Genomic DNA, 13,182 nt, shown 5'->3' with positions numbered 1-13,182 from the left:
AGCCTTATCTTAATCCTTTTCCCTATCTAAGGTCCTATATGTATATAATTGTAAATCCAAGTTAAAATAGCTGCAAAAATCGACTTGCTCTAAAAGAAATATATGAATGTTAAAAACAACAAATAATGTATAAGAAATGCATAGTCCTACGTATAGAGAATCAATCAATCACTGGACAAGAGTTCTTATAATAATAAAAAAAAAAAATAAATAATGTAACAAATAAAAAATATAATGTAATAAACAATTATATATATATATATATATATATATATATATATATATATATATATATATATATATATATATATATATATATATATATATATATATATATATATATATATATATATATATATATATATATATATATAATGAAAAAGAATGGCACAGCTAGGTAATTAAAATTTCTTGAGATTGGCCTTACTGGTACTTCATGTGTGAGAGCCTTGAATTTTGTTTGTGCTTATGATCCTATTTTGCATTTTCTCTTTTCTCTCCAATTCTTTAGCACCTCATATTATTTTTGTTTTGCTTCTTGTGGGTAATAAATTGATATTGTTATTATTTAAATATCAATTTTGGAAAATCTATATAAAATTCATTCACCTTTATCTTTAGGATATTGAATTAAAATTTGTCCAGAAAGCGATTGGATTGATTATGAGACATTCTTCAAATGAAATATATATATATATATATATATATATATATATATATATATATATATATATATATATATATATATATATATATATATATATATATATATATATATATATATCACGTGCTCGGATAAACCGCTACCAGAACTCTTTCGTTCCTTTTTTTACGTCATTATATAATAGTGCATAATAACATGTTTTGTAGTTCAACATCAAATTAGCTATTTGGCTACGATTGTAAATAAACCTTTCCCTCTCTCTCTCTCATAACTCATTTTCTGTATGGCCAACATGACGATAAGAAATAATAGCAAAACTTGAAAAAAACTCAACTATTTTCCATTCCAGTAAACTCTTCTAGCAAGATCAAATCCCGTAGAGTTTTGTTTCCAAGGAAAGAGAACTTTAAATTCTAAGCAAAGTTCAGAGATATGATTTTATACAATAATTTTACGAATAAGAGAACTCTTGTTGACAAGACAAACGTTCCAAGTAAAAAGGTTTATCTTTCGGCGCATTATTGACTCTTTCTTCTCCCTGAATACAAATGACTCTGGGAAAAATAGGGTGGATTTAAATTAAGGTCGTTCGATATCTAGAAGAATTACCCTGTCTTGTCCATTACAAGATTTTTAAGTTTGTTTGGCCAAACTATTCAGAATTAATTGGACGGTTTTGCCATAACTTGCACAGCTTACAAAAGAGATCTGAATAAACGACAGAAAACTAAAAGCCGATACCTACTTTCCCGGAAACCTTAGAAAAACATTTAACTTCTCCAGTTTTGTGGCAGAGATACAGATATTCAGATATAATCAAACTTACATCATTAGAAAGCGTAAATTTTAGTGTTTCTTATTAAACGGAGCAGAATTGTCTTTTTAGAGTTCAGGAAAGGGCGTTCCCTAAAAATTTTTTTGTATACCTGCATAGAAAACATTAAAATGAACTCAAAATAAGTCCCATGGAATAATTTGACAGCTTTTGAATTTTCCTGTTATACTAACCGCCTTGATTGAAATATTTGCAGACACCGAATCCACATTATTTATGTTGTACGTATTAGACAGCATTTTGCTTAACAATTAGTAAGAGACTACAGGTTTAGTTTGTCTTAAATTAGCATTTCGAACTGTTGACACATCTATGAACCCCTATCAATTTATACCAGAGTTGCTTCGGAAATCCCCCATGAGTGGGTGTTGAGAAAACTTGCTAATGGGTTCTTTGTCTTTGAGACTGTCAGACCACGCTGAGACTCCCAAAATGAAATTTTTGGCATCAAACGTCCTTAAACAATTTATTATGAGCCAAGTTCTTTCGATGATATATATATATATATATTAATGTATATATATATATATATATATATATATATATATATATATATATATATATATATATATATATATATACATATATATATATATACATATATATATACATTTGCGAGTGCTTGTTTGACGTAAAATTCAGATTCGGCAACCATGCTGTGATAGAAATTTTTAAAATAAAATTTTATTCTATTCTATGAGAGGAAATGTCACGTGTCGACTGCAGTAATTCAAAAGTCGATAAGATAAAAAACCTAAATCTAGATTTTTTGTTTTGTTTTTAAACTGTTACTAAAAGGCTCTTATTTCTATGGTGAAAGTTATTTTAGGTATCACGAACACTATAAATATTTTATATCAAAATGGTTCCTATAATGGGTCTTCTTTATAGAAAAAAGAAAAAAAAATACTGAAGCCATAAAAAGGGCATTTTAGTGCATTTTTTTTACCTTAAATTAAAGGCTCTGCAGATAGAAATGAAACTTAAAAAAAAACCTTAAAAAAACTTCAAACTTAAAAAAAAAGATCCAAAGGGATACAAATTCCCAAATTGGCATATTATATCAAAATATCCATTTTAAAATTACTTTTACAAGTGGGAGAAAGGGTGATTGACCACATTTGGAACAAAACAGAGATTTTAAGTATCTTGACAAACAATATGTTATAGAAAAACGGAATAATGTTAGAACAATGGCATAAAACGAAAATCATAGAATGCTGTCACGGAAAAACAGATTAGTAGAGCGTTTTGGAGTATCAGAATGTAAGCTACAAATATTATCGTGAAAAAAGTAGCACATCATCAAGGCCACGTCCAGGGGGGGATTGCCCCCTCCCCTCGAAATTTTTCTCGTAAAAACCTAATAAAAATGAATAGAAAAGAATTTTTGATGCTTTTTAAGTTTTTTGGTAACCCCCCTCCCCCTAGAAAAAAGTCCTGGATACGGCCTTGCACATTATATTTTTTGAATTGCAGCAGTTGATGTAATTTGAAAATGTAAAGGATATACTTTAGAGAACTTACAGCTTATAGTATTAATTTGAAACTTTCAGAGCATGTTGAGGCATGGGAGCCCACAGGAGGGGGGGAGGTGGAAGGCATTCCCCCTCAGAAATTAAGGACTATATAGTAACTATGAGTAAATCAAAGGAAAGAGAGCAGAGTAAGAAAACCTGTGTCTTGGCCCATGGTTGGCTGCATGCCAATAGGTTTTGAATCTTAATAGGGACAACATGAGTTTAATTTATGATTGAATGATCCTTTTTTAAATTTGAGGCCTTTCAGATATACATGTTGGACCTCTTTAGCTCTTAACCTCCCTTTATTTTGAGAAATGTAATTGGACTAGATCTTGAACATCAATGGAGAAGGGTGACAATTCTCCTATTATTGCGACGATATTTTGAGTGTGGCATAAAACATTACAGCAAAGTAAACCTAATACTTTTTTTCAAAAATAAGCTGGAAATTAAAAAATATTGCTATGTCGAGTCACATGATATAGTAGTATGTTTAAAAAAAAATTCGAGTGATTTTATGATAAAGAAGAAGAGTCCCATCCATGGGGGGTGTTAGGGGGTTTGAACCCCCTCCCCAAAAAGTTTTTCCGACTAGTAAAAATGTAACAAAAGCAAATATCAACAAATTTTGGATGCGTTTTTAAAGTTTTTTGTCCCCCCCCAAAAAAAAAATCCTGGATACCACCCTAGCCGAGTGACTATTCAATGATTTAAGGCTGATTTGCGAGTTCACAGATTTAAGTATGTGTTATTATTTTAAAGGAGGAAGGGATCGGGACCCAATAATAGAGATAATCCCAAAATAGCGTTTAAATAGGTGATGTTGGTTGATCATACATTATTTGGACACTTTATTTCATTTTTTTTGCTGCTATTTTTCTTGAAATGGTTGACTTACTTGATGAGTCTGATAAGAGAATATGGTTAAATATATTTTGAATTTGAGGACGTTGAAACGTTTTTTTTTTTTTGAAAATACCGGTAAGACATTTAGACCATACTTAATTTTTTTTAAAGATAGTATAAATTGTTTCTCTTGAAATAAAATATGTTCTGTCATATTTTTTATTAATTAATGCAATGCGAAAAGGGATTTAGGCTTTAAATAGTTTCGGAAACCACGTTTTAAACACGCTATTTTAAGGTCACGCTAATAACGTTCGCTTGAGACATTAGCTATTCTCAAAGTTATCTAACAATTAAGACAATAACTGTTCCAGGGCCTCTAGGTCAAAGAACATCTCAAATAACTTAGGTAGTCTATTTTCGTACCGATTATTTAAATAGAGCCAATCAGTCGACTAACCACTGTCATTTTGCAGGTTTTTCTAACCCAAATTCTTCAAAAAAAGACAAAATGCGAGAAACTAATTAGTTAACTTATATGTTATATATAACTTATAATAAGTTATATAATATATAACTTATAAGTTATATATAAGTTATATATAACTTATATATAAGTTATATATATAACTTATAAGTCCAGAATTGGGGTTGTCAGAAGGATACATGTTAAGAAAACAATTCTTACTTCATAATATGCAGAATAATCATAGTTAACACATCTCGACTATATCCCACAATACTTACCCCCCCCCCCCTAATGCACAAATATATAGCCCAAATTGTGTATTTCCCGTGCATTTAGCAAAATGTCCTTCTTGTTTCAACCCGTGTACACGTAAATCGAATCAACTATCACGAAATCAAGAACCGGAAAAACACTTGGGACCACTTATGCCATAGGCCTTAACGCCTACCACTGTTATCAGTATTTTAAATAAATAAGTGGACAAATAAAATCTTCTACATCGCCCATGTTTTTAAAAAGAAAGTTAAATACATTTTTCAAGAGTTAAAAAAATAAAAATTAAATAACTTATAAAAATTTAAAAGTTAATATATTTTCTTTCTCCTCTAAAATTACAAAATGTGAGACGTTTGTTTTGTATTGGGTAGAATTTGTTTTGGTAGAGTTTGTTTTGGGCTGTTTCGGGTAGGACAATATGAAAACTGAATAGAAACCAAAAATCGGGTCTGAGCATGACAATATGCAAATCGAACTCGGACACGTAGAAAAACAGAATTCACTCGTTATAACTTGGTTCTTCCATAAAATTAATCTTAAAAAATGACTTTTTCATTTCCACAATTATAACAGGCGTAAAAACAACATTAACATATTAATGAACTATCAAACAAAATGAAACGTCTTAAATAATGGATGCGTTCCGAGGCTAACTATCATTAATCGCAAAATTTCAAAGTAATTTTTAGCAAAATTACAAGAGCCGTTTGTAACTATTAAATTGTGCTCAAAAGCATTTTCTGAGTCCCATTGCACTTCAGATCTCTATAATCTGAAATTCAACATTTTAAAGATAGAAAACTCTTTGAGAAAAATCTATTCGTATAAGCTAATGATATCTCCGGTTAGTTTCAAAAGTTCTACGGGTTTTCAAGATTTATTTGATTTTTTTGCAAAAATTTCCGTTTTGATGTTCGAGGCGTATTCAATAAAGCATAATAGTTACGTTAATTCAACAAGTTACTGCAATTAATTATAAATATTTGTAATAAGCTTTTTTTAATGCGGGATACATTTCATGAAATGTATACCATTCATGCCATTTTTTTTAGACTTAAACCATTTCATCGTATGTCAAAAAGTAATAATTAATACTGACAGGCGGATAAACTTTTTAGTAGTATTTAGGGTAAGGCGTAGCAATTTTCGATATAATATCAGGCAAAAAATAAAAAAGATTATAGGCTACTCTAACTACTCTAAGATACTACTTCACACGTTATCCAAATATTTGTTCTATAAAAATGTCATGGTGTCTATCACAACTATTAAAACATGTCAATAAATTTCGATAAGATTTGATAGTACAATACTACAAATATTTCATGTTCCACGATATGGACAGGCATCTTTGGCGCCCAAGCACAAAAGTACATATTTTAGATTATCATATTTTTAATTATAAAATGAATATTAAGTACTAGTTAATTATCCAGACCACTCTCAATTATTTGATCAAAATGTAAAATTTGAGAATAGCGGTTCAAATTTGAGAAGCCTCGAAGAAAAGTGACGGGTGACAGAATGTATTGGATTTAAACAATTAGGGCTATATATTTGCACAGTAGGAGGGGGGGAGGGGGAGGGTAAAGTATAGCTGGTCTGTATGGAAAATATGTTATCTACAATTATTCTGCATATTCTGAAGTAAGGATTGTTTTCTAACTTTACACTGTCCAGATATTTTACCATCCCCCCCCCTAATGTGCAACTTAGCTAAAGCTAAAATTTGACTAAAATAGCAACGATATAAAATGGGTTTAAAGTAAAAATTCTAGGATGACTCAAAGCAGGATGTACATGACCCTTTTGCTTCTGCAAAAAGAGAAGTCCCACATCACCCCTTAACTGAAATAAGAAACGATTATTTATAATATTTGACTATGCAATTCATCTGTTGGACAAATTACAAAAATCGATTCTCTTGTAAATACTTCGGTTCATTCTGGACAGAAGAAAAAAAATTAGGTCACATAGTTCGCCTTTTTACAACTTTCAAAATGGGCGTGGCAACGCTGGAAACTATGTGGTCTACCTGATACAATGCAGAAAATAGCCATTTTAAATTAGATGTAAATTGAATAGGAGAAAGAATTTACATATAGCTTGGGAGTTCAGTTTTTATTTAAGGAAGTATAACAAACAAAACAGGGGAGAAAAGGCTCGATTAATTTTTTTTTTTATATGATTTCTTATCTGAATAAAATGAATGCAATAATGGCTTCTTTTTTTTTTTACTGAGAATACTAGAAAAATAACCAAAAAATGTTACCTTAAGGTACTGAAGTTTAAAGAAGAATTTATATTGCAAATGTGTCGCCTATAAGAACAACAAGGCGTCACCACCGTAAACTGAGAAAAGACCCTCTCATATTAGCCCCTCTTCCTCAAATCTGATCCTTACAGGCCCTAATCTAGGAGTATGGGAATAAATCCAAACAGTGAAGATTAAACATATACATTGGCAAGACTAACTAAAAGAACGTCAAAGCCCACCAATCAAAATTCCTAATTCATGGTCAAAAGAGCAACGTTGATATTTATGATAGTCTATCAAAATAAAAAATAGGAACAAAAAAAAAAAAAAAATATAAATTTGAGATAGGATCTTGTTTAGCAATGCTTCCTGACTATTAAAGAAATACCAGAAAACACCCCAGAGAAAAAAGGAAAGAAAGGAGAGAAAAAAAAACTAAGAAAAGACCAAGAAAAAAAGAGTAAAAGTGCGTCTCCATTTGGCAGATTCTATCAATCTGTCAGCATGCCGAGTCTCCAATCACTTTTGGCTACCAATATGTAAACTACCAATACGAAATGGGTAAACCCATGCCTCTATTGAAACCAGATTTGCAGAATGTACAAAATGGAGACAAACTTTAAGACTAGATTGAACTTGAATAGGTTTGAATTATTACTTACACACTTACGGAGCAAGGAATCAATTTTAAAAATATTAATATAGCGACGAGAGCGTGTTTTTTGTCTGTTTTAAGACGAATAAAATGTTCAGAATTAAATAAACAATAATGAATTAACGTTGCAAGTCTGAAAAGATAAAGTATACAGTCCGACAGAAGCTCAAAAGACAAAAAAATCGACACTGAAAATGGGAGAAGGGCACCAGACACTGTCTCGTCTTCCCTTAGAAGATAATATGTGCAGAATAAGTTGTAAAATATTACAAAATTCAATTTAAATATGGCACGTTTCCAAAAACGACATGTTTTTTTTTTCAAACCCCAAAAAATCTTTGCTGGCTTATACCTTCAAGAAAGATCTCCACAGCTGTTCGTGTTTAAAGTATTGAAAAAAGCAAATGACACTGATGGAAATTCAGCAGTTTCAGATTCAAATAGAAAAATTATTTTGCTTCACTGTTGTAACTTACATTATTCAACTGGGTAATAAAATAAAACTGATATTTCCTTCAGATTGCTTACAATGTCAAAATTTTATGTTTTGTGACAACAACTTGATGCAAAAAGTCATCTGCGTTGAACATCCAGAGTATCAAAAATATAATGCTTTTCGAACGTGCTTTAAAGTGAATCTAGAGGCCCGATTTAGAAACAAAATATTTTAAAGATACAAGTTGATTATCGGTAGTCGATCCAGCTAGTGCTTGATCAAAAATAATTAGCCATTTAACAAAATAAGCTAATTAATAATTAGCTTAAATAGTCGGGTTTAGAGCAAATTCCAAAGATTGACGAATCGTTTTAAAGCTAATTTAAACCTAAATTAAAAATTTTAAAGCTAATTAATAAATAGCTTTAGATATGTTAGTCGGGCTTAGAGCAAATTCCAAGGATTGACAAATCGTTTTAAAGCTAATTTAAAGCTAAATTTAAAATTTAAAGCTAATTAATAACCAGCTTTAAATATGTTAGTCGAGTTTAGAGCGAATTCCAAGGATAGAGGAATCGTCCAAATGCTTCCTCTGTGGAAAACTCGTTAGCAGTAGGCACATGAGCTGGGGGAGAGAAGAGGGGGTAATAACCCCTAGATTTTTACACCCATCCCCTTGATTTAAAAAAATACTTTTTTGTATTTTCATTAAAAAAATTATCCTTTTTTATATTTTTGTTGAAATAATCGGGAAAACAGCCCATTCGGAAAAAAAAGTACCAAAGCTTTTCAAAAAAATTACCCTCCCCCCTATATTTTCGTAAACTGACACCAATGATTCCCAGTATTATTGATCATACAAGAAATGAAATGATTCTATTAGTATTCTCTTGGGAATCCCACAATAGATAGTATGGGGAATCAGAATGTACATTGTATTAGTTTCTAACTTGGGATATCTTTTGAAGGGAAGGAAATTACAATATTTGCTAAAGATTGGCGGAGCTCCCAATTTGTCAGCAGTGAGCCATTTAGGATGCTGAAGCCAAGGAATTGAAAGCTTTTTGGGGTTCAGATTTGGCTACATCACCTCATTGACTAATCCCTTCCGTGTACTTAGAAATTTGCTACCTACTGCAATTACGCACCCACCACCTGATGTCTGTTCATTGTTGACTTGAATTACAATTTAGCACCTTATAAGTTTTAAAGATATACATATTTTAGTATATAAATATAAAGTGAAAATGGTGATTTATATATATTAACAAACAAAGGAAAATGTTGGTGTTTTAATTGAAAAAATAATATAAATATGCCACCTTCTAGATTTTGAAAGATGCGTAACCCCCCAACCCTAAATTTTCCTTAGCTGAAATAGCGATTATACATAAATTTTGAATTTTTAAACCTGTTTTGACTCTTTTGTAAAAATTAGAAGAAAATATTTAGATCAGCAAGATTTATGAAGATTATTACTAGTCAGACACAACTGATATATTGCGAGAAAGAAACAATATACATAAAAAAAAACTATTTTCAAGAAACTTTCTAAGTGTTTGCTTATAAAATAAAATAAGGCCATTTATCTAGTTAGAAATAACTGGCAAATTGTAAAAAAGAAGAATTAAGAAACAGCCCAAATGTTTTTGATTTTCTAATCTCGATTTTCATGAAAACAAAACCGATGTTCTAGGCAAACTTTCGAAAACTACATAACCTTACTTCAGAGCTTTTCGGTTTGAATTATTTGAAACCTATGATTTAGAAGATACGAGAAGATAAATAGCGCGGTTCTTAAAGTTGTTTCTTCACAGAAAGGATTTGGTATTAAATTCAGCATTTATCTCAGCATTCAGCGTGAATTAACAAACATATTTATGTTTGAAAACATATATACCTTGAAAACAAAAGTATTTAGTATTAAATTCAGCATTTAGCTCAGCATTCAGCGTGAATTAACAAACATATTTATGTTTGGAAACATATATACCTTGAAAACTTACAAGGTACTAAATTTTACTTTAAGTCAACAATAAGTACACATTAGTTGTTTGGTTCTTGATTGAAGCGGGAAGTGAATTCGGCTGTGATAATTAAAAGTGCGACATAAGCCATATTTATAACTTTTCAGGAGAGCCAAAAAACGAAAAAACGTTTGTCGGCTCTGATCCTTCTGAAAGATGAGGCTATTGGGGATAAAGGGAGGGAACACATTCTAAACCAATTTTTTATGCTCTTTTTAGGGGTATAAATTAAATTCAATAATGTTACAGCTCCATACGATAATCCTTTTCTGCCGTTTAGAATTGCAACAAGACCTGATAAAAAGAGACATACGCCATTTAGAGACTTATGTCTCTTTTTATCTTCGTGCCAGTTAAAACATAGGACAATTACCATTTGATTCCTCATGTTTAGTTTACTCATGACAAATATATAACTCATTTTCGACCAAAATGGCATAGGTCGCACTCGTAATTATCACAGCCGAAATGCTAGATAGACGGAAGTAATTAACATAAGAGGTCTTGTAGCAAAACCTAACCTCCAAAAAATTTAAATTGGCTGTTTTCAGGATCCTGATTGGCTCAAAACTGACTAATTAAGGGCTGGAACAATGTTTAGCAAACATTGTAATTTTCTTGCCTTCAAAATGTATCTCGAAGTAGAAATTATTAGCATGTATATTCTGATCCCCTTCAGCATTCAATTTAGCACCGAAAGACTTCGTATTGAGGCTTAATACTTAGATTGTACGAAAAAAAAATTGGCAATCTGTTTAGGAAACTTAAGTAATTAAGCTTATGGTGAAAATCCCCATCACATTTTTAAAAGACTCTCCAGATTCAAATCTAAGATCGATTCTTGAATACTTTTTGGTTTTAGTTTTTTTTAGACTTTGCACTTTTAGACTTTCTAATGACTTCAACAATTTCAAAGTTTAATTTAAAGGATATGAGGTGCGTGATTGGAAGTTTCTCATTCTTTCACATTTGAGTAAATAAAGCAACGTTGTCTAAAAAATACATGAAAACAACTAATTTATATAAAATCTTGTCATAACGTTAAATTTTAAGCAGTTGCATCAAAAACAACATAAAACCTCTTAATAAAAATTTATGCCATACGAGGGGTTGTCAAGCCTCCGCCCCTTAGTATAGTCTCAGAGAACCACTTTCCGCCAAGCGTGGCATACTGTGCCATTTAGCGCTATGCACGGTATACTGCATGCCACGCACACTCCACTTCTGTCCCACAAAGCACATGCCACCTCACAAGAATTATTTTTTAAAGGGAACAGAAGCAACCTCTTGTCCAATATAAGAATTTAAAATTTACACATGCACTAAGATTAGACAAATCCGACCGGTATGAAGTCCTTTCACAGTTTTACAATCATCTAAGCAAGATATAAACACGGTTTAAATTTAGCCATCCGAAATCAAAACATGTTATACAAAAAACGTCTCTGAACGTTTGCGATTTGAATTTGCTCGACTAAGTCAGACGTGACAGTAAAACAGGCAAGTCCACCGAAGCCTTCTGACCTACCCTCCCCTCCCAAAAGTAAAAGCTCCTCCGCAATTTTTTCTTTTCTTATAATTCTTTTCGAATTTCCACAGCCCGAATCTCAAATGAATTCCTGCGTCGATGCCTGTGGTAAATAATTGTTACGAATAAAAAAAAAAAAAAAAAAAAAAAAAAAAAAAAAAAAAAAAAAAAAAAAAAAAACTGCCGAGACTTGACGGCCGTATTGTATTTAACTCAAATCCGGGAACAATGGCGTCAGTTGTTTCGATTTCTGATGGCAAAATTTCCCAAAAACAATATCTAGTTAAAGCAAATAGACTTGAAAAAGAATTTCCTAGCAGAAAAAAGAAGAACCAATTTGCACTATTTCTTAGCTCTTATTGCTTCCTTGAATTGTTCTAATATTGACTTCGATACTTGGTTATGGGACACCGGCATCAATGGATTCCTTATTGGATCTCGAAGTCGTCTAAGGTCAGATTTTAGCTTATCTTCTTCATCTTTAAGCAGATTATATTTGCCCACTTCCAAGCCAAGCTTTTTTGCGTATTTGTAAAATGCTTTCAGATATTCTCGATCTCGAACGTCAGGTAGCACGTACTCCTAAGGAAGGGTTCAATACAATCAACATAAACCAAATGGTATAGTTACTAACGCTCTTATGGTGTGCATGCATATTCGGAACAAAACCAACAATTTTGATGCTGGAAACTTCTATTTGAACTGTTTTGCTAAAATATGTATACACATAATTATAAACACATACAAATACCCGCCAATTATATATATATACAAGATTTGTATATTTACTGTATTTTCTTTTAGTAATCAAATTAATCGAGGAACAAATATGCATCGTTTACAATAAGTCGACGAAAAATCGTTCTTTAGGTTGAATAAAATTTGGTAAAATTAGCAAACTTAGACAGGGGCATATCCATGATTTTGTCCGTTTTATGGCACTTGGTATCTACTAAGTGATAGCGATCGCAAATTCTGTCGGTCTGTCTGTCCCAGTTTTGCTACTTTAGGTACTTCCAGGTAGGCTAGGACAACGAAGTTTGGCAGGAGTATCAGGAACCAGAAAAATTAAATTAGAAATTGTTGTTTCCCCGATTTGACTATCTGGGGGGGGGGAGTGGGAGGACAGTTAAATCGGAAAAATTAGAAAAAAGGAGGTATTTTCAACTTACGATGGAGTGATGTGATCTTAATGAAATTTGATATTTGGAAGGATATCATGTCTCAGAGCTCTTATTTTAAATACCGCCCGGATCCGGTGACATTGGGGGGAGTTGGGAGCGGAAGCCTAAATCTTAGAAAACGCTTAGAGTGGAGGGGTCGGGATGAAACTGGGTGAGAAAAATAAGCACAAGTCCTAGATATGTGATTGACATAACCGGAACGGATCCGCTCTCTCTGGGGGAGTTGGAGGGGGGAAGGGGTAATTCTAAAAAAAGAGGTATTTTTAACTTACGAAGAAGAGATCGGATTTTAATGAAATTTCATATTTAGAAGGACCTCGTAACTCAGATCTCTTACTTTAAATCCCGACCGGATCCAGTGTCATTGGGGGGGGGAGGAGGACGGGAAATCTTGGAAAACACTTAAAGCAGAGAGATCAGGATGAAACTTGGTGGGAACAATAAGCACAAGTCCAAGATAAGTGACTGAAGAAACCTGATCG

At 31.9% G+C, this 13,182-nt stretch overlaps 1 protein-coding gene across 1 annotated transcript in view; it reads right to left on the bottom strand.

Annotated features, from left to right (window-relative positions):
- Positions 1–2,063: 2,063 nt before the first annotated feature.
- Positions 2,064–13,182, bottom strand: part of LOC136032273 (calcium uniporter protein, mitochondrial-like) — a 183,860-nt gene continuing 172,741 nt past the window's right edge. The window contains exon 7 of the mRNA XM_065712530.1: positions 2,064–12,098. Coding sequence (XP_065568602.1) covers positions 11,859–12,098 — 240 coding nt within the window. The 3' untranslated portion in view covers positions 2,064–11,858. The remainder of the gene's footprint in view (positions 12,099–13,182) is intronic.

The sequence above is a fragment of the Artemia franciscana genome, chromosome 10, assembly GCF_032884065.1.
Source record: "Artemia franciscana chromosome 10, ASM3288406v1, whole genome shotgun sequence".
NCBI classification, from domain to species: Eukaryota; Metazoa; Arthropoda; class Branchiopoda; order Anostraca; family Artemiidae; genus Artemia; species Artemia franciscana.
Note: the sequence above shows the minus strand (reverse complement) of the source record. Positions and strands in the feature narration are given on the sequence as shown.